Below are 19374 nucleotides of genomic sequence, written 5' to 3' on the forward strand. Positions count from 1 at the left end.
GTACAGTGACATCACTGTGTGTATTATCCCTGTACTGTGACATCACTGTGCGCATTATCCATGTGCGTTGACATCACTGTGAGTCACTCTTGTTGATAGGACAGTGGGGCCCCCAGTTTCTTGTTCGGGCCCCGGGCCGCAGTTCCGTCTCCCGCTGCTCCTTGCTTTCTTCTTGCAGTAGGTGCAGCTGTGCCGGTGGGAGGGTTGTCGTGTCCCCCGGCTCGGACCTATCGGAGCTGCTGCTGCGCTGACCTCGCTGCTATCGTCTCCTGGAGCCTTCATCACACTGATGTCTTCATTTCGTCAGTGAAGGAAAACTTGCCAAGAAAATCGACTTCCAGGAAAAGATTGTCCGTCCCCGCAGTATAAATAGGAGGAACCCAGAGCCCTGGAGTCAGATCACAGGAGGCAGCGGAGCCCACCAGCCTCTAACAGGAAGGACCACCACCCTCTATGTAACAGGTAGGACCCCCACCCTCTATGTAACAGGTAGGACCCCCACCCTCTATGTAACAGGTAGGACCCCCACCCTCTATGTAACAGGTAGGACCCCCACCCTCTATGTAACAGGTAGGACCCCCACCCTCTATGTAACAGGTAGGACCCCCACCCTCTATGTAACAGGTAGGACCCCCACCATCTATGTAACAGGTAGGACCCCCACCCTCTATGTAACAGGTAGGACCCCCACCCTCTATGTAACAGGTAGGACCCCCACCCTCTATGTAACAGGTAGGACCCCCACCCTCTATGTAACAGGTAGGACCCCCACCCTCTATGTAACAGGTAGGACCCCCACCATCTATGTAACAGGTAGGACCCCCATCCTCTATGTAACAGGTAGGACCCCCACCCTCTATGTAACAGGTAGGACCCCCACCCTCTATATAATAGGTAGGACCCCCCACCCTCTATGTAACAGGTAGGACCCCCACCCTCTATGTAACAGGTAGGACCCCCACCCTCTATGTAACAGGTAGGACCCCCACCCTCTATGTAACAGGTAGGACTCCCACCCTCTGTATAACAGGTAGGACCCCCACCCTCTATGTAACAGATAGGACCCCCACCCTCTATGTAACAGATAGGACCCCCACCCTCTATGTAACAGGTAGGACCCCCACCCTCTATGTAACAGATAGGACCCCCACCCTCTATGTAACAGGTAGGACCCCCACCCTCTATGTAACAGGTAGGACCCCCACCCTCTATGTAACAGGTAGGACCCCCACCCTCTATGTAACAGGTAGGACCCCCCACCCTCTATATAACAGGTAGGACCCCCACCCTCTGTATAACAGGTAGGACCCCCACCCTCTATATGACAGGTAGGACCCCCACCCTCTATATAACAGATAGGACCCCCACCCTCTATGTAACAGGTAGGACCCCCACCCTCTATATAACAGGTAGGACCCCCACCCTCTGTATAACAGGTAGGACCCCCACCCTCTATATAACAGGTAGGACCCCCACCCTTTGTATAACAGGTAGGACCCCCACCCTCTATATAACAGGTAGGACCCCCACCCTCTATATGACAGGTAGGACCCCCACCCTCTATATAATAGGTAGGACCCCCACCCTCTATGTAACAGGTAGGACCCCCACCCTCTATATAACAGGTAGGACCCCCACCCTCTGTATAACAGGTAGGACCCCCACCCTCTATATAAAAGGTAGGACCCCCACCCTCTATGTAACAGGTAGGACCCCCCACCCTCTATATAACAGGTAGGACCCCCACCCTCTATATAACAGATAGGACCCCCACCCTCTATATAATAGGTAGGACCCCCACCCTCTATATAACAGGTAGGACCCCCACCCTCTATATAACAAGTAGGACCCCCATCCTCTATATAACAGGTAGGACCCCCATCTATATAACAGGTAGGACCCCCACCCTCTATATAACAGGTAGGACCCCCATCCTCTATATAACAGGTAGGACCCCCATCCTCTATATGACAGGTAGGACCCCCATCCTCTATATAACAGGTAGGACCCCCATCCTCTATATAACAGGTAGGACCCCCCATCCTCTATATGACAGGTAGGACCCCCACCCTCTATATAACAGGTAGGACCCCCATCCTCTATATAACATGACTGGTTGATGAGCATACGAGGAGTAGTGGTCCCAGGTCTCGGGGGGTTGTCTCTATTACATGGACTTTTGGGGTTCTGATGCCTACAGGTCCCTGGCCGCTCAGATATTTCCCAGTGTTGCTGGGACTTGTGGTACATAGTGATGAATGACTGTTCTGCAGCTCTGGTGATGGAGGCTTTTCTGGCAGAGTTTGTGTGAATCACCTGCAGAGGGCGCTGTGCGGGGATCAGACAATGGGAGTGATCGGTGGCAATGATGGGATATCGGGGATATGAGAAGTCCATACTCCTGTACCTATAACCTCAGACTCTAGGGGGCGGCATGGGCCCCTCCCCATGTAGTACTGACGTCCTGGACCGACCACCTCCCTGCTGTGGTCAGGGGTCTGAGGCAGAGAGTCGGGGGTGTCCGGAGGACAAGGATTTGGCGAGTATTCTGGTTTCTGTGATTCACGGAGTGATGGAGAATATTCCATGAGGCTGAATCGGCTGAGGTCATAATCCATCAGATCTGCAGCAGCTGGTGATGATGAGGGTTGTAGTCCTGATAGGGTAACGTGTGAATGATGAGGGTTGTAGTTATGCTCAGGGCCGCAGAGACGATCATGTGCAGAGCCGCTGCTCCTACATGTAACGTGACCACGTACATATAGACAGGGGCTTCTCCCAAAATGAGAATATCATCAGAAAGTGAATTTATTTCAGTTCTCCAATACAGACAGTGACTCTCCTCTATTCTATAGAGTCATTACACACAGAGGGATCTATGTCACGGGTTTATTTCTGGTGATGGTGATGATTATGACTTACAGCCAATGAGAACCCAGAAGTCATTATCTCAGGAACTTAGAATAATTAACAATAAACCCCTGTAAAGGCTCCTAAGAGTTTATAAATCTCCCTTAGTCTGTTTCAGTAGCTCCACAATCATGGGGAAGACTGCTGACCTGACGGATGTCCAGAAGGCACTCACTGACACACTCCACAATCATGGGGAAGACTGCTGACCTGACAGATGTCCAGAAGGCACTCACTGACACACTCCACAATCATGGGGAAGACTGCTGACCTGACGGATGTCCAGAAGGCACTCACTGACACACTCCACAATCATGGGGAAGACTGTTGACCTGACAGATGTCCAGAAGGCACTCACTGACACACTCCACAATCATGGGGAAGACTGCTGACCTGACGGATGTCCAGAAGGCACTCACTGACACACTCCACAATCATGGGGAAGACTGTTGACCTGACAGATGTCCAGAAGGCACTCACTGACACACTCCACAATCATGGGGAAGACTGCTGACCTGACGGATGCCCAGAAGGCAGTCACTGATACACTCCACAATCATGGGGAAGACTGCTGACCTGACGGATGTCCAGAAGGCAGTCACTGACACTCTCCACAATCATGGGGAAGACTGCTGATCTGACGGATGTCCAGAAGGCAGTCACTGACACACTCCACAAGGAGGGGAAGCCACAGAAGGTCATTGCTAAAGAAGCCGGCTGTTCACACAGTAAAAGTTGAGTGGAAGGAAAAAGTGTGGTAGAAAAAGGTGCGCAAGCAACTGGGATAACCGCAGCCTGGAAAGGATTGTTAAGGAAAGGCCGTTCAGTAAGTCCTCTTTCACACTTCAGTTTTTTGCATCAGTTCAAATCCGCCAACAAGTCAGACAAGCGGATCCGTTCTCAACTGATGTGAACGGATGCCACAGGATCTGTTTTCAGGCGGATCCTGAAAATGAGGAAATTTAAAGGAACCGCTGGCCGGGAAGGAGAGAGAGAGAGAGAGAATCTTTTTTCGTCCGGCACCTAGAAAGAATTTCGGGTTAAATGAGTGTCTGGAGGATCCGCCAGAGAAAAAAAGTTTCAAGCTCCGTTTTGAAATGTTTGAGGATGGTGACGGACAGCAACTTTTGGCGAATCCTCAAAAAAAACGGATGCAACGGACGGCAATCCGTCACAATCCGCCATTAATGGAAGTCAATGGGGAAAAAAACGGATCCTCAAAAGAAAATTGCGGATCCGTTTTTTTCAAAACCTGGCGGATTGTGACTGATTGTAAAAAACTGAAGTGTGAAAGAGGCCTAATGTGGGGGAGATTCACAAGGAGCGGACTGCTGCTGGAGTCATTGCTTCACACCACACACAGACGTCTCCAGGACATGGGCTACAAGTGTCACATTCCTTGTGTCAGCCACTCATGACCAATAGACAACGCCAGAAGCGTCTTACCTGGGCCAAGGAGAAGAACAACCGGACTGTGGTCAGTGGTCCCAGAGTCTGGAGGAAGAGAGGAGGCCACAATCCAAGCTGCTGGAGGTCTAGTGTGAGGTCTCCACCATCAGTGATGGTTTGGGGAGCCATGTCATCTGCTGGTGTAGGTCCACTGTGTTTTATCAAGACCAAAGTCTGCGCAGCCGTCTACCAGGACATGTTAGAGCTCTTCATGCTTCCCTCTGCCGACAAACTTTATGGAGATGGAAATGTCGTTCTCCAGCAGGACTTGGCCCCTGTCCACACTGCCAAAAGTACCAATACCTGGTGTACACACAACAGTATCACTGGGCCTGATTGGCAGCAAACTCGCCTGACCTTAACCCCATAGAGAATCTATGGAGTATTGTCAGGAGGAAGAAGAGAGACACCAGACCCAACAATGCAGACGAGCTGAAGGCTGCTATCAAAGCGACCTGGGCTTCCATAACCCCTCAGCAGTGCCACAGACTGATCGCCTCCATGCCACGCCGCATTGATGCAGTAATTGATGCAGAAGGAGCCCGACCAAGTACTGAGGGCATTTACTGATCAGACATTTCAGTAGGACAACATTTCAGATTTTACAATCATTTTTCAGGCTGGTGTTATAAAGTATTCTAATCTACTGAGATAATGACTTTTGGGTTGTCATTGGCTGTAAGCCATAATCACCAACATTACCAGAAATAATCCTGTGACATAGATCACTCTCTGTGTAATGGCTCTATAGAATAGGGGAGAGGCACTGTCTGTATTGGAGAACTGAAATAAATTCACTTTTTGATGATATTCTAATTTTGGGAGAAGCTCCTGTATATATACACCCCGTCCCCAGTCACATCCAGAGCTGCAATCACCATTCTGCCAACATCAACTGGTACTACATCTCCCAGAATGCATCACTGCCAGTCATGGGACTAACTGCAGCCTTAAGAAGCAAGCTAAACCGTGTATCTAATCCTCTCCTGTGTGATACTGACTGCTGAGCTGTGTATCTAATCCTCTCCTGTGTGATACTGACTGCTAAACCGTGTATCTAATCCTCTCCTGTGTGATACTGACTGCTAAACCGTGTATCTAGTCCTCTCCTGTGTGATACTGACTGCGGAGCCGTGTATCTAATCCTATCCTGTGTGATACTGACTGCTGAGCCGTGTATCTAATCCTCTCCTGTGTGATACTGACTGCTAAACCGTGTATCTAATCCTCTCCTGTGTGATACTGACTGCTAAACCGTGTATCTAATCCTCTCCTGTGTGATACTGACTGCTAAACCGTGTATCTAGTCCTCTCCTGTGTGATACTGACTGCGGAGCCGTGTATCTAATCCTCTCCTGTGTGATACTGACTGCTGAGCCGTGTATCTAATCCCATCCTGTGTGATACTGTCTGCTGAGCCGTGTATCTAATCCTCTCCTGTGTGATACTGACTGCTGAGCCGTGTATCTAATCCTCTCCTGTGTGATACTGTCTGCTGAGCCATATATCTAATCCTATGCTGTGTGATACTGACTGCTGAGCTGTGTATCTAATCCTATCCTGTGTGATACTGACTGCTGAGCCGTGTATCTAATCCTCTCCTGTGTGATACTGTCTGCTGAGCCATATATCTAATCCTATGCTGTGTGATACTGACTGCTGAGCTGTGTATCTAATCCTCTCCTGTGTGATACTGTCTGCTGAGCCGTGTATCTAATCCTATCCTGTGTGATACTGACTGCTGAGCCGTGTATGTACTCCTCTCCTGTGTGATACTGTCTGCTGAGCCGTGTATCTAATCCTCTCCTGTGTGATACTGACTGCTGAGCCGTGTATGTACTCCTCTCCTGTGTGATACTGTCTGCTGAGCCGTATATCTAATCCTCTCCTGTGTGATACTGACTGCTGAGCTGTGTATCTAATCCTCTCCTGTGTGATACTGACTGCTGAGCCATGTATCTAATCCTCTCCTGTGTGATACTGACTGCTGAGCCGTGTATCTAATCCTATCCTGTGTGATACTGTCTGCTGAGCCGTGTATCTACTCCTCTCCTGTGTGATACTGTCTGCTGAGCCTTCTATCTAATCCTATCCTGTGATACTAACTGCTGAGCCGTGTATCTAATCCTATCCTGTGTGATACTGACTGCTGAGCTGTGTATCTAATCCTCTCCTGTGTGATACTGTCTGCTGAGCCGTGTATCTAATCCTCTCCTGTGTGATACTGACTGCTGAGCCGTGTATCTAATCCTCTCCTGTGTGATACTGACTGCTGAGCCGTGTATCTAATCCTCTCCTGTGTGATACTGACTGCTGAGCCGTGTATCTAATCCTCTCCTGTGTGATACTGTCTGCTGAGCCGTGTATCTAATCCTATTCTGTGTGATACTGATTGCTGAGCTGTGTGTCTAATCCTATCCTGTGTGATACTGACTGCTGAGCCGTGTATCTAATCCTCTCCTGTGTGATACTGACTGCTGAGCCGTGTATCTAATCCTCTCCTGTATGATACTGTCTGCTGAGCCATGTATCTAATCCTATCCTGTGTGATACTGTCTGCTGAGCCATGTATCTAATCCTATCCTGTGTGATACTGACTGCTGAGCCGTGTACCTAATCCTCTCCTGTGTGATACTGACTGCTGAGCCGTGTACCTAATCCTATCCTGTGTGATACTGACTGCTGAGCCGTGTATCTAATCCTCTCCTGTGTGATACTGACTGCTGAGCCGTGTATCTAATCCTCTCCTGTGTGATACTGTCTGCTGAGCCATGTATCTAATCCTATCCTGTGTGATACTGTCTGCTGAGCCATGTTTCTAATCCTCTCCTGTGTGATACTGACTGCTGAGCCGTGTACCTAATCCTCTCCTGTGTGATACTGACTGCTGAGCCCTGTGTCTAATCCTCTCCTGTGTGATACTGACTGCTGAGCCGTGTATCTAATCCTATTCTGTGTGATACTGATTGCTGAGCTGTGTGTCTAATTCTATCCTGTGTGATACTGACTGCTGAGCCGTGTATCTAATCCTATCCTGTGTGATACTGTCTGCTGAGCCGTGTATCTAATCCTATTCTGTGTGATACTGATTGCTGAGCTGTGTGTCTAATCCTATCCTGTGTGATACTGACTGCTGAGCCGTGTATCTAATCCTATTCTGTGTGATACTGTCTGCTGAGCCGTGTATCTAATCCTATCCTGTGTGATACTGTCTGCTGAGCCGTGTATCTAATCCTATTCTGTGTGATACTGTCTGCTGAGCCGTGTATCTAATCCTATTCTGTGTGATACTGATTGCTGAGCCATGTATCTAATCCTCTCCTGTGTGATACTGTCTGCTGAGCCGTGTGTCTAATCCTATCCAGTGTGATACTGACTGCTGAGCCGTGTATCTAATCCTCTCCTGTGTGATACTGACTGCTGAGCCGTGTATCTAATCCTCTCCTGTGTGATACTGACTGCTGAGCCGTGTATCTAATCCTCTCCTGTGTGATACTGACTGCTGAGCCGTGTATCTAATCCTGTCCTGTGTGATACTGACTGCTGAGCCGTGTATCTAATCCTATCCTGTGAGATACTGACTGCTGAGCCGGATATCTAATCCTCTCCTGTGTGATACTGACTGCTGAGCCGTGTATCTAATCCTCTCCTGTGTGATACTGACTGCTGAGCCGTGTATCTAATCCTCTCCTGTGAGATACTGACTGCTGAGCCGTGTATCTAATCCTCTCCTGTGTGATACTGACTGCTGAGCTGTGTATCTAATCCTCTCCTGTGTGATACTGTCTGCTGAGCCGTGTATCTAATCCTATCCTGTGTGATACTGACTGCTGAGCTGTGTATCTAATCCTATCCTGTGTGATACTGTCTGCTGAGCCGTGCATCTAATCCTATTCTGTGTGATACTGACTGCTGAGCCGTGTATCTAATCCTCTCCTGTGTGATACTGACTGCTGAGCTGTGTATCTAATCCTCTCCTGTGTGATACTGACTGCTGAGCCGTGTAGCTAATCCTATCCTGTGTGATACTGTCTGCTGAGCCGTGTATCTAATCCTATTCTGTGTGATACTGATTGCTGAGCTGTGTGTCTAATCCTATCCTGTGTGATACTGACTGCTGAGCCGTGTATCTAATCCTATCCTGTGTGATACTGACTGCTGAGCCGTGCATCTAATCCTATTCTGTGTGATACTGATTGCTGAGCTGTGTGTCTAATCATATCCTGTGTGATACTGTCTGCTGAGCCGTGCATCTAATCCTATTCTGTGTGATACTGAGCTGTGTATCTCAGCCCGTACAGCAGGTGAGGGTCCGTGTCTCGGCCGTGCACCCTCAGGGTTAATGCTCGGACGTTCTGGAATGTTCCACTTTTCTCTTTTGTACATTTCCGGCTTTAGTCTTATGGGAAAATCGCATATTTATGAGGCCAAATGTGCAGCTCAGAATGTGAGGATGGGTGAACGGCACAGCGCCCCCCGCAGACCGGATCGGTGCGGAGCCCCCCCGCAGACCAGATCGGTGCGGAGCCCCCCCGCAGACCAGATCGGTGCGGAGCCCCCCCGCAGACCAGATCGGTGCGGAGCCCCCCCGCAGACCAGATCGGTGCGGAGCCCCCCGCAGACCAGATCGGTGCGGAGCCCCCCCCGCAGACCCCGCGGACCAGATCGGTGCGGAGCCCCCCGCAGACCAGATCGGTGCGGAGCCCCCCCCACAAACCAGATCGGTGCGGAGAGACCAGATCGGTGCGGAGCCCCCCGCAGACCAGATTGGTGCGGAGCCCCCCCCGCAGACCAGATCGGTGCGGAGCCCCCCGCAGACCAGATCGGTGCGGAGCCCCCCGCAGCCCAGATCGGTGCGGAGCCCCCCCCGCAGACCAGATCGGTGCGGAGCCAGCCCCCCCGCATACCAGATCGGTGCGGAATCCCCCCCCCGCGGACCAGATCGGTGCGGAGCCCCCCGCAGACCAGATCGGTGCGGAGCCCCCCCACAGACCAGATCGGTGCGGAGCCCCCCCCCCCGCGGACCAGATCGGTGCGGAGCCCCCCCCCGCGGACCAGATCGGTGCGGAGCCCCCCGCAGACCAGATCGGTGCGGAGCCCCCCCCTCGCGGACCAGATCGGTGCGGAGCCCCCCGCAGACCAGATCGGTGCGGAGCCCCCCCGCAGACCAGATCGGTGCGGAGCCCCCCCCCGCAGACCAGATCGGTGCGGAGCCCCCCGCAGACCGGTGCGGAGCCCCCCAGCCCCTATTCTGAGGGGGGTGCAGTCATTACACATTATGATGACTGAATCATCTGCCATGTTGTCAATAGCAACCAATCAGAGTGCAGCTCACAGATAATAACCCTCCTGGACACTGTGAAAGCTGTGTTGTGATTGGCTGGGGACAGTTCTGATGATTGAGACCATTGACGGCCGATATCACCGTGACGACAGCGCTGTGATCACTGACAACAGACCCCACGATGCCAGTCAGCTGCTGCAGAACCTCTTATGTCTGTATAATAGGGCATACACTCACTGTTCATCAGTGGGTGAGTGGAGGAGTGTTATGTGTCAGTTGTCCTGTGCATTAGATGATAGGAGTAGATAGAAAGGGCCACGACCCACTACATCACTGGGGTAGGATGATGGGCCGAGTAGTCCTGTGTCGGGGTAAGATGGTGGGCCGAGTAGTCCTGTGTCGGGGTAGGATGATGGGCTGAGTAGTCCTGTGTCGGGGTAGGATAATGGGCCGAGTAGTCCTGTGTCGGGGTAGGATGATGGGCTGAGTAGTCCTGTGTCGGGGTAGGATGGTGGGCTGAGTAGTCCTGTGTCGGGGTAAGATGGTGGGCCGAGTAGTCCTGTGTCGGGGTAGGATAATGGGCCGAGTAGTCCTGTGTCGGGGTAGGATAATGGGCCGAGTAGTCCTGTGTCGGGGTAGGATAATGGGCCGAGTAGTCCTGTGTCGGGGTAGGATGGTGGGCTGAGTAGTCCTGTGTCGGGGTAGGATAATGGGCTGAGTAGTCCTGTGTCGGGGTAAGATGGTGGGCCGAGTAGTCCTGTGTCGGGGTAGGATGATGGGCTGAGTAGTCCTGTGTCGGGGTAGGATAATGGGCCGAGTAGTCCTGTGTCGGGGTAAGATGGTGGGCTGAGTAGTCCTGTGTCGGGGTAGGATGGTGGGCCGAGTAGTCCTGTGTCGGGGTAGGATGATGGGCTGAGTAGTCCTGTGTCGGGGTAGGATAATGGGCCGAGTAGTCCTGTGTCGGGGTAAGATGGTGGGCTGAGTAGTCCTGTGTCGGGGTAGGATGGTGGGCCGAGTAGTCCTGTGTCGGGGTAGGATGATGGGCTGAGTAGTCCTGTGTCGGGGTAGGATAATGGGCCGAGTAGTCCTGTGTCGGGGTAAGATGGTGGGCTGAGTAGTCCTGTGTCGGGGTAGGATGGTGGGCTGAGTAGTCCTGTGTCGGGGTAGGATGGTGGGCTGAGTAGTCCTGTGTCGGGGTAGGATAATGGGCTGAGTAGTCCTGTGTCGGGGTAAGATGGTGGGCCGAGTAGTCCTGTGTCGGGGTAGGATGATGGGCTGAGTAGTCCTGTGTCGGGGTAGGATAATGGGCCGAGTAGTCCTGTGTCGGGTTAAGATGGTGGGCTGAGTAGTCCTGTGTCGGGGTAGGATGGTGGGCTGAGTAGTCCTGTGTCGGGGTAGGATGGTGGGCTGAGTAGTCCTGTGTCGGGGTAGGATGGTGGGATGAGTAGTCCTGTGTCGGGGTAGGATGATGGGCTGAGTAGTCATGTGTCGGGGTAGGATGATGGGCTGAGTAGTCCTGTGTCGGGGTAGGATGGTGGGATGAGTAGTCCTGTGTCGGGGTAGGATGATGGGCTGAGTAGTCATGTGTCGGGGTAGGATGGTGGGCTGAGTAGTCCTGTGTCGGGGTAGGATGGTGGGCTGAGTAGTCCTGTGTCTGGGTAGGATGATGGGCCAAGTAGTCCTGTGTCTGGGTAGGATGGTGGGCCGAGTAGTCCTGTGTCTGGGTAGGATGATGGGCCGAGTAGTCCTGTGTCTGGGTAGGATGATGGGCCGAGTAGTCCTGTGTCGGGGTAAGATGGTGGGCTGAGTAGTCCTGTGTCTGGGTAGGATGATGGGCCGAGTAGTCCTGTGTCTGGGTAGGATGATGGGCCGAGTAGTCCTGTGTCTGGGTAGGATGATGGGCCGAGTAGTCCTGTGTCTGGGTAGGATGATGGGCCGAGTAGTCCTGTGTCTGGGTAGGATGATGGGCCGAGTAGTCCTGTGTCGGGGTAAGATGGTGGGCCGAGTAGTCCTGTGTCGGGGTAGGATGGTGGGCCGAGTAGTCCTGTGTCGGGGTAGGATGGTGGGCCGAGTAGTCCTGTGTCGGGGTAGGATGGTGGGCCGAGTAGTCGTGTGTCGGGGTAGGATGGTGGGCCGAGTAGTCCTGTGTCTGGGTAGGATGATGGGCCGAGTAGTCCTGTGTCTGGGTAGGATGGTGGGCCGAGTAGTCCTGTGTCTGGGTAGGATGATGGGCCGAGTAGTCCTGTGTCTGGGTAGGATGATGGGCCGAGTAGTCCTGTGTCGGGGTAAGATGGTGGGCTGAGTAGTCCTGTGTCTGGGTAGGATGATGGGCCGAGTAGTCCTGTGTCTGGGTAGGATGATGGGCCGAGTAGTCCTGTGTCTGGGTAGGATGATGGGCCGAGTAGTCCTGTGTCTGGGTAGGATGATGGGCCGAGTAGTCCTGTGTCTGGGTAGGATGATGGGCCGAGTAGTCCTGTGTCTGGGTAGGATGATGGGCCGAGTAGTCCTGTGTCGGGGTAAGATGGTGGGCCGAGTAGTCCTGTGTCGGGGTAGGATGGTGGGCCGAGTAGTCCTGTGTCGGGGTAGGATGGTGGGCCGAGTAGTCCTGTGTCGGGGTAGGATGGTGGGCCGAGTAGTCGTGTGTCGGGGTAGGATGGTGGGCCGAGTAGTCCTGTGTCGGGGTAGGATGGTGGGCCGAGTAGTCCTGTGTCGGGGTAGGATGGTGGGCCGAGTAGTCCTGTGTCGGGGTAGGATGGTGGGCCGAGTAGTCGTGTGTCGGGGTAGGATGGTGGGCCGAGTAGTCCTGTGTCGGGGTAGGATGGTGGGCCGAGTAGTCCTGTGTCGGGGTAGGATGGTGGGCCGAGTAGTCCTGTGTCGGGGTAGGATGGTGGGCCGAGTAGTCCTGTGTCGGGGTAGGATGGTGGGCTGAGTAGTCCTGTGTCGGGGTAGGATGGTGGGCTGAGTAGTCCTGTGTCGGGGTAGGATGGTGGGCTGAGTAGTCCTGTGTCGGTTTAGGATGGTGGGCTGAGTAGTCCTGTGTCGGGATAGGATGGTGGGCTGAGTAGTCCTGTGTCGGGGTAGGATGGTGGGCTGAGTAGTCCTGTGTCGGGGTAGGATGGTGGGCTGAGTAGTCCTGTGTCGGTTTAGGATGGTGGGCTGAGTAGTCCTGTGTCGGGGTAGGATGGTGGGCTGAGTAGTCCTGTGTCGGGGTAGGATGGTGGGCTGAGTAGTCCTGTGTCGGGGTAGGATGGTGGGCTGAGTAGTCCTGTGTCGGGGTAGGATGGTGGGCTGAGTAGTCCTGTGTCGGGGTAGGATGGTGGGCTGAGTAGTCCTGTGTCGGGGTAGGATGGTGGGCTGAGTAGTCCTGTGTCGGGGTAGGATGGTGGGCTGAGTAGTCATGTGTCGGGGTAGGATGGTGGGCTGAGTAGTCCTGTGTCGGGGTAGGATGGTGGGCTGAGTAGTCCTGTGTCGGGGTAGGATGGTGGGCTGAGTAGTCCTGTGTCGGGGTAGGATGGTGGGCTGAGTAGTCATGTGTCGGGGTAGGATGGTGGGCTGAGTAGTCCTGTGTCGGGGTAGGATGGTGGGCTGAGTAGTCCTGTGTCGGGGTAGGATGGTGGGCTGAGTAGTCTTGTCTCAGTCTCCATGGCCTCTTGTGTTTTCTCTTAGACGTAACCATTTCCAGCTCTCCGGCTCCTCATCATGAGTCTGTGGCTTCTGCTGCTCAGCGCCCTCCTGCTGGTGGACCAGTGTCACTGCATGTTCCTGGCTAATGACACCTTCCTGGAGAACTTCCTGGGCAAATACACGGGCAGCACCGGACATTCGAGAAGCCGACGCGCCATATCCAGGTCCGACCGGGAGGAAATTGTGCAGCTCCACAACAAGCTACGAGGACAAGTACACCCATCATCCTCCAACATGGAGTACATGGTGAGTGCGCTCCACCATGCATTATAGTGTATATAGTAGATCTGCCCCTGGGAAAGATGGGTGGCACCCACGTGGGAACAGAATGGCAAAGCTGCAAGGTGATAACCACCATCATCCATAGCTGCACTTCACTCAGGATATCCGCAGAATCAAGTCACCCTGTAATTACGGCTATATTGGTGGGGTAGAGCTGAGAGGCCATGGTAGGGCAGGACCACCGATCCGCGTGGAGGCTCTGGTGTGTGGCGCAGTATGATCGAGGTCCTGGCAGTACAGAGTGTATCAGGAGCGCAGCGTGCTGGGGTGGTGCAGTCTGTACCCTGGGTCCCGGCAGTACTGAGTGTATCAGGAGCGCAGCGTGCTGGGGTGGCGCAGTCTGGACCCTGGGTCCCGGCAGCACAGAGTGTATCAGGAGCGCAGCGTGCTGGGGTGGTGCAGTCTGTACCCTGGGTCCTGGCAGTACAGAGTGTATCAGGAGCGCAGCGTGCTGGGGTGGCGCAGTCTGGACCCTGGGTCCCGGCAGCACAGAGTGTATCAGGAGCGCAGCGTGCTGGGGTGGTGCAGTCTGTACCCTGGGTCCTGGCAGTACAGAGTGTATCAGGAGCGCAGCGTGCTGGGGTGGCGCAGTCTGTACCCTGGGTCCTGGCAGTACAGAGTGTATCAGGAGCGCAGCGTGCTGGGGTGGCGCAGTCTGTACCCTGGGTCCCGGCAGTACTGAGTGTATCAGGAGCGCAGCGTGCTGGGGTGGCGCAGTCTGGACCCTGGGTCCCGGCAGCACAGAGTGTATCAGGAGCGCAGCGTGCTGGGGTGGTGCAGTCTGTACCCTGGGTCCTGGCAGTACTGAGTGTATCAGGAGCGCAGCGTGCTGGGGTGGCGCAGTCTGGACCCTGGGTCCTGGCAGTACAGAGTGTATCAGGAGCGCAGCGTGCTGGGGTGGCGCAGTCTGTACCCTGGGTCCCGGCAGTACAGAGTGTATCAGGAGCGCAGTGTGCTGGGGTGGTGCAGTCTGTACCCTGGGTCCCGGCAGTACAGAGTGTATCAGGAGCGCAGCATGCTGGGGTGGTGCAGTCTGTACCCTGGGTCCTGGCAGTACAGAGTGTATCAGGAGCGCAGCGTGCTGGGGTGGTGCAGTCTGTACCCTGGGTCCCGGCAGTACAGAGTGTATCAGGAGCGCAGCGTGCTGGGGTGGTGCAGTCTGTACCCTGGGTCCTGGCAGTACAGAGTGTATCAGGAGCGCAGCGTGCTGGGGTGGTGCAGTCTGTACCCTGGGTCCCGGCAGCACAGAGTGTATCAGGAGCGCAGCGTGCTGGGGTGGTGCAGTCTGTACCCTGGGTCCTGGCAGTACTGAGTGTATCAGGAGCGCAGCGTGCTGGGGTGGTGCAGTCTGTACCCTGGGTCCCGGCAGTACAGAGTGTATCAGGAGCGCAGCGTGCTGGGGTGGTGCAGTCTGTACCCTGGGTCCTGGCAGTACTGAGTGTATCTGGAGCGCAGCGTGCTGGGGTGGCGCAGTCTGTACCCTGGGTCCTGGCAGTACAGAGTGTATCAGGAGCGCAGCGTGCTGGGGTGGTGCAGTCTGTACCCTGGGTCCCGGCAGCACAGAGTGTATCAGGAGCGCAGCGTGCTGGGGTGGTGCAGTCTGTACCCTGGGTCCCGGCAGTACAGAGTGTATCAGGAGCGCAGCGTGCTGGGGTGGTGCAGTCTGTACCCTGGGTCCCGGCAGTACTGAGTGTATCAGGAGTGCAGCGTGCTGGGGTGGCGCAATCTGTACCCCGGGTCCCGGCAGCACAGAGTGTATCAGGAGCGCAGTGTGCTGAGGTGGCGCAGTCTGTACCCTGGGTCCCGGCAGTACTGAGTGTATCAGGAGCGCAGCGTGCTGGGGTGGCGCAGTCTGTACCCTGGGTCCCGGCAGTACTGAGTGTATCTGGAGCGCAGCGTGCTGGGGTGGCGCAGTCTGTACCCTGGGTCCTGGCAGTACTGAGTGTATCTGGAGCGCAGCGTGCTGGGGTGGCGCAGTCTGTACCCTGGGTCCTGGCAGTACTGAGTGTATCTGGAGCGCAGCGTGCTGGGGTGGTGCAGTCTGTACCCTGGGTCCCGGCAGTACAGAGTGTATCAGGAGCGCAGCGTGCTGGGGTGGCGCAGTCTGTACCCTGGGTCCTGGCAGTACAGAGTGTATCAGGAGCGCAGCGTGCTGGGGTGGTGCAGTCTGTACTCTGGGTCCCGGCAGTACAGAGTGTATCAGGAGCGCAGTGTGCTGGGGTGGGGCAGTCTGTACCCTGGGTCCTGGCAGTACTGCGTGTATCAGGAGCACAGCGTGCTGGGGTGGCGCAGTCTGTACCCTGGGTCCTGGCAGTACAGAGTGTATCAGGAGCGCAGCGTGCTGGGGTGGCGCAGTCTGTACCCTGGGTCCCGGCAGTACAGAGTGTATCAGGAGCGCAGTGTGCTTGGGTGGTGCAGTCTGTACCCTGGGTCCTGGCAGTACTGCGTGTATCAGGAGCGCAGCGTGCTGGGGTGGCGCAGTCTGTACCCTGGGTCCCGGCAGTACAGAGTGTATCAGGAGCGCAGCGTGCTGGGGTGGTGCAGTCTGTACCCTGGGTCCCGGCAGTACAGAGTGTGTCAGGAGCGCAGCGTGCTGGGGTGGCGCAGTCTGTACCCTGGGTCCCGGCAGTACAGAGTGTATCAGGAGCGCAGCGTGCTGGGGTGGTGCAGTCTGTACCCTGGGTCCCGGCAGTACAGAGTGTATCAGGAGCGCAGCGTGCTGGGGTGGCGCAGTCTGTACCCTGGGTCCTGGCAGTACTGAGTGCATCTGGAGCGCAGCATGCTGGTGTGGTGCAGTCTGTACCCTGGGTCCTGGCAGTACTGAGTGTATCTGGAGCGCAGCGTGCTGGGGTGGCGCAGTCTGTACCCTGGGTCCTGGCAGTACTGAGTGTATCTGGAGCGCAGCGTGCTGGGGTGGTGCAGTCTGTACCCTGGGTCCTGGCAGTACAGAGTGTATCAGGAGCGCAGCGTGCTGGGGTGGCGCAGTCTGTACTCTGGGTCCTGGCAGTACTGAGTGTATCTGGAGCGCAGCGTGCTGGGATGGCGCAGTCTGTACCCTGGGTCCTGGCAGTACTGAGTGTATCTGGAGCGCAGCGTGCTGGGGTGGCGCAGTCTGTACCCTGGGTCCCGGCAGTACTGAGTGTATCAGGAGCGCAGCGTGCTGAGGTGGTGCAGTCTGTACCCTGGGTCCTGGCAGTACAGAGTGTATCAGGAGCGCAGCGTGCTGGGGTGGTGCAGTCTGTACCCTGGGTCCTGGCAGTACTGAGTGTATCAGGAGCCCAGCGTGCTGGGGTGGTGCAGTCTGTACCCTGGGTCCCGGCAGTACAGAGTGTATCAGGAGCACAGCGTGCTGGGGTGGTGCAGTCTGTACCCTGGGTCCTGGCTGTACTGCGTGTATCAGGAGCGCAGCGTGCTGGGGTGGCGCAGTCTGTACCCTGGGTCCTGGCAGTACTGCGTGTATCAGGAGCGCAGCGTGCTGGGGTGGTGCAGTCTGTACCCTGGGTCCCGGCAGTACAGAGTGTATCAGGAGCACAGCGTGCTGGGGTGGTGCAGTCTGTACTCTGGGTCCTGGCAGTACTGAGTGTATCTGGAGCGCAGCGTGCTGGGATGGCGCAGTCTGTACCCTGGGTCCTGGCAGTACTGAGTGTATCTGGAGCGCAGCGTGCTGGGGTGGCGCAGTCTGTACCCTGGGTCCCGGCAGTACTGAGTGTATCAGGAGCGCAGCGTGCTGAGGTGGTGCAGTCTGTACCCTGGGTCCTGGCAGTACAGAGTGTATCAGGAGCGCAGCGTGCTGGGGTGGTGCAGTCTGTACCCTGGGTCCTGGCAGTACTGAGTGTATCAGGAGCCCAGCGTGCTGGGGTGGTGCAGTCTGTACCCTGGGTCCCGGCAGTACAGAGTGTATCAGGAGCACAGCGTGCTGGGGTGGTGCAGTCTGTACCCTGGGTCCTGGCTGTACTGCGTGTATCAGGAGCGCAGCGTGCTGGGGTGGCGCAGTCTGTACCCTGGGTCCTGGCAGTACTGCGTGTATCAGGAGCGCAGCGTGCTGGGGTGGTGCAGTCTGTACCCTGGGTCCCGGCAGTACAGAGTGTATCAGGAGCACAGCGTGCTGGGGTGGTGCAGTCTGTACCCTGGGTCCTGGCTGTACTGCGTGTATCAGGAGCGCAGTGTGCTGGGGTGGCGCAGTCCGTACCCGGGTTCCCGGCAGTACAGAGTGTATCAGGAGCGCAGCGTGCTGGGGTGGCGCAGTCCGTACCCTGGTTCCCGGCAGTACAGAGTGTATCAGGAGCGCAGCGTGCTTGGGTGGCGCAGTCTGTACCCTGGGTCCCGGCAGCACAGAGTGTATCAGGAGCGCAGCGTGCTGGGGTGGCGCAGTCTGTACCCTGGGTCCCGGCAGTACAGAGTGTATCAGGAGCGCAGCGTGCTGGGGTGGCGCAGTCTGTACCCTGGGTCCCGGCAGCACAGAGTGTATCAGGAGCGCAGCGTGCTGGGATGGCGCAGTCTGTACCCTGGGTCCCGGCAGTACAGAGTGTATCAGGAGCGCAGCGTGCTGGGGTGGCGCAGTCTGTACTCTGGGTCCCGGCAGTACAGAGTGTATCAGGAGCGCAGCGTGCTGGGGTGGTGCAGTCTGTACTCTGGGTCCCGGCAGTACAGAGTGTATCAGGAGCGTAGCGTGCTGGGGTGGCGCAGTTTGTACTTTGGGTCCCGGCAGTACTGAGTGTATCAGGAGCGCAGCGTGCTGGGGTGGCGCAGTCTGTACCCTGGGTCCCGGAAGTACAGAGTGTATCAGGAGCGCAGCGTGCTGGGGTGGCGCAGTCTGTACCCTGGGTCCCGGCAGTACAGAGTGTATCAGGAGCGCAGCGTGCTGGGGTGGCGCAGTCTGTACTCTGGGTCCCGGCAGTACTGAGTGTATCAGGAGCGCAGCGTGCTGGGGTGGCGCAGTCTGTACCCTGGGTCCCGGCAGTACAGAGTGTATCAGGAGCGCAGCGTGCTGGGGTGGCGCAGTCTGTACTCTGGGTCCCGGCAGTACAGAGTGTATCAGGAGCGTAGCTTGCTGGGGTGGCGCAGTCTGTACCCTGGGTCCCGGCAGTACAGAGTGTATCAGGAGCGCAGCGTGCTGGGGTGGCGCAGTCTGTACTCTGGGTCCCGGCAGTACAGAGTGTATCAGGAGCGCAGCGTGCTGGGGTGGCGCAGTCTGTACCCTGGGTCCCGGCAGCACAGAGTGTATCAGGAGCGCAGCGTGCTGGGGTGGCGCAGTCTGTACCCTGGGTCCTGGCAGTACAGAGTGTATCAGGAGCGCAGCGTGCTGGGGTGGCGCAGTCTGTACCCTGGGTCCTGGCAGTACAGAGTGTATCAGGAGCGCAGCGTGCTGGGGTGGCGCAGTCTGTACCCTGGGTCCCGGCAGTACAGAGTGTATCAGGAGCGCAGCGTGCTGGGGTGGCGCAGTCTGTACTCTGGGTCCCGGCAGTACAGAGTGTATCAGGAGCGTAGCTTGCTGGGGTGGCGCAGTCTGTACCCTGGGTCCCGGCAGTACAGAGTGTATCAGGAGCGCAGCGTGCTGGGGTGGCGCAGTCTGTACCCTGGGTCCCGGCAGCACAGAGTGTATCAGGAGCGCAGCGTGCTGGGGTGGCGCAGTCTGTACCCTGGGTCCTGGCAGTACAGAGTGTATCAGGAGCGCAGCGTGCTGGGATGGCGCAGTCTGTACCCTGGGTCCCGGCAGTACAGAGTGTATCAGGAGCGTAGCGTGCTGGGGTGGCGCAGTCTGTACT

At 56.1% G+C, this 19374-nt stretch overlaps 1 protein-coding gene across 2 annotated transcripts in view; it reads left to right on the forward strand.

The window, feature by feature from the left end:
- Positions 1–339: 339 nt before the first annotated feature.
- Positions 340–19374, forward strand: part of CRISPLD2 (cysteine rich secretory protein LCCL domain containing 2) — a 77847-nt gene continuing 58812 nt past the window's right edge. The window contains exons 1-2 of one of the 2 annotated variants that reach the window (XM_073554869.1): positions 340–462; positions 13310–13573. In XM_073554869.1, the coding sequence (XP_073410970.1) occupies positions 13343–13573 (231 nt within the window). In that variant the 5' untranslated portion in view covers positions 340–462; positions 13310–13342. Of the gene's footprint in view, positions 463–1681; positions 1707–13309; positions 13574–19374 lie in introns of those variants that run through there. The other variant, XM_073554870.1, reaches the window with a different exon arrangement.

This window comes from Dendrobates tinctorius, unplaced genomic scaffold (genome assembly GCF_039654945.1).
Source record: "Dendrobates tinctorius isolate UK_male_01 unplaced genomic scaffold, ASM3965494v1 ptg000214l, whole genome shotgun sequence".
In the NCBI taxonomy this organism is placed as follows: Eukaryota; Metazoa; Chordata; class Amphibia; order Anura; family Dendrobatidae; genus Dendrobates; species Dendrobates tinctorius.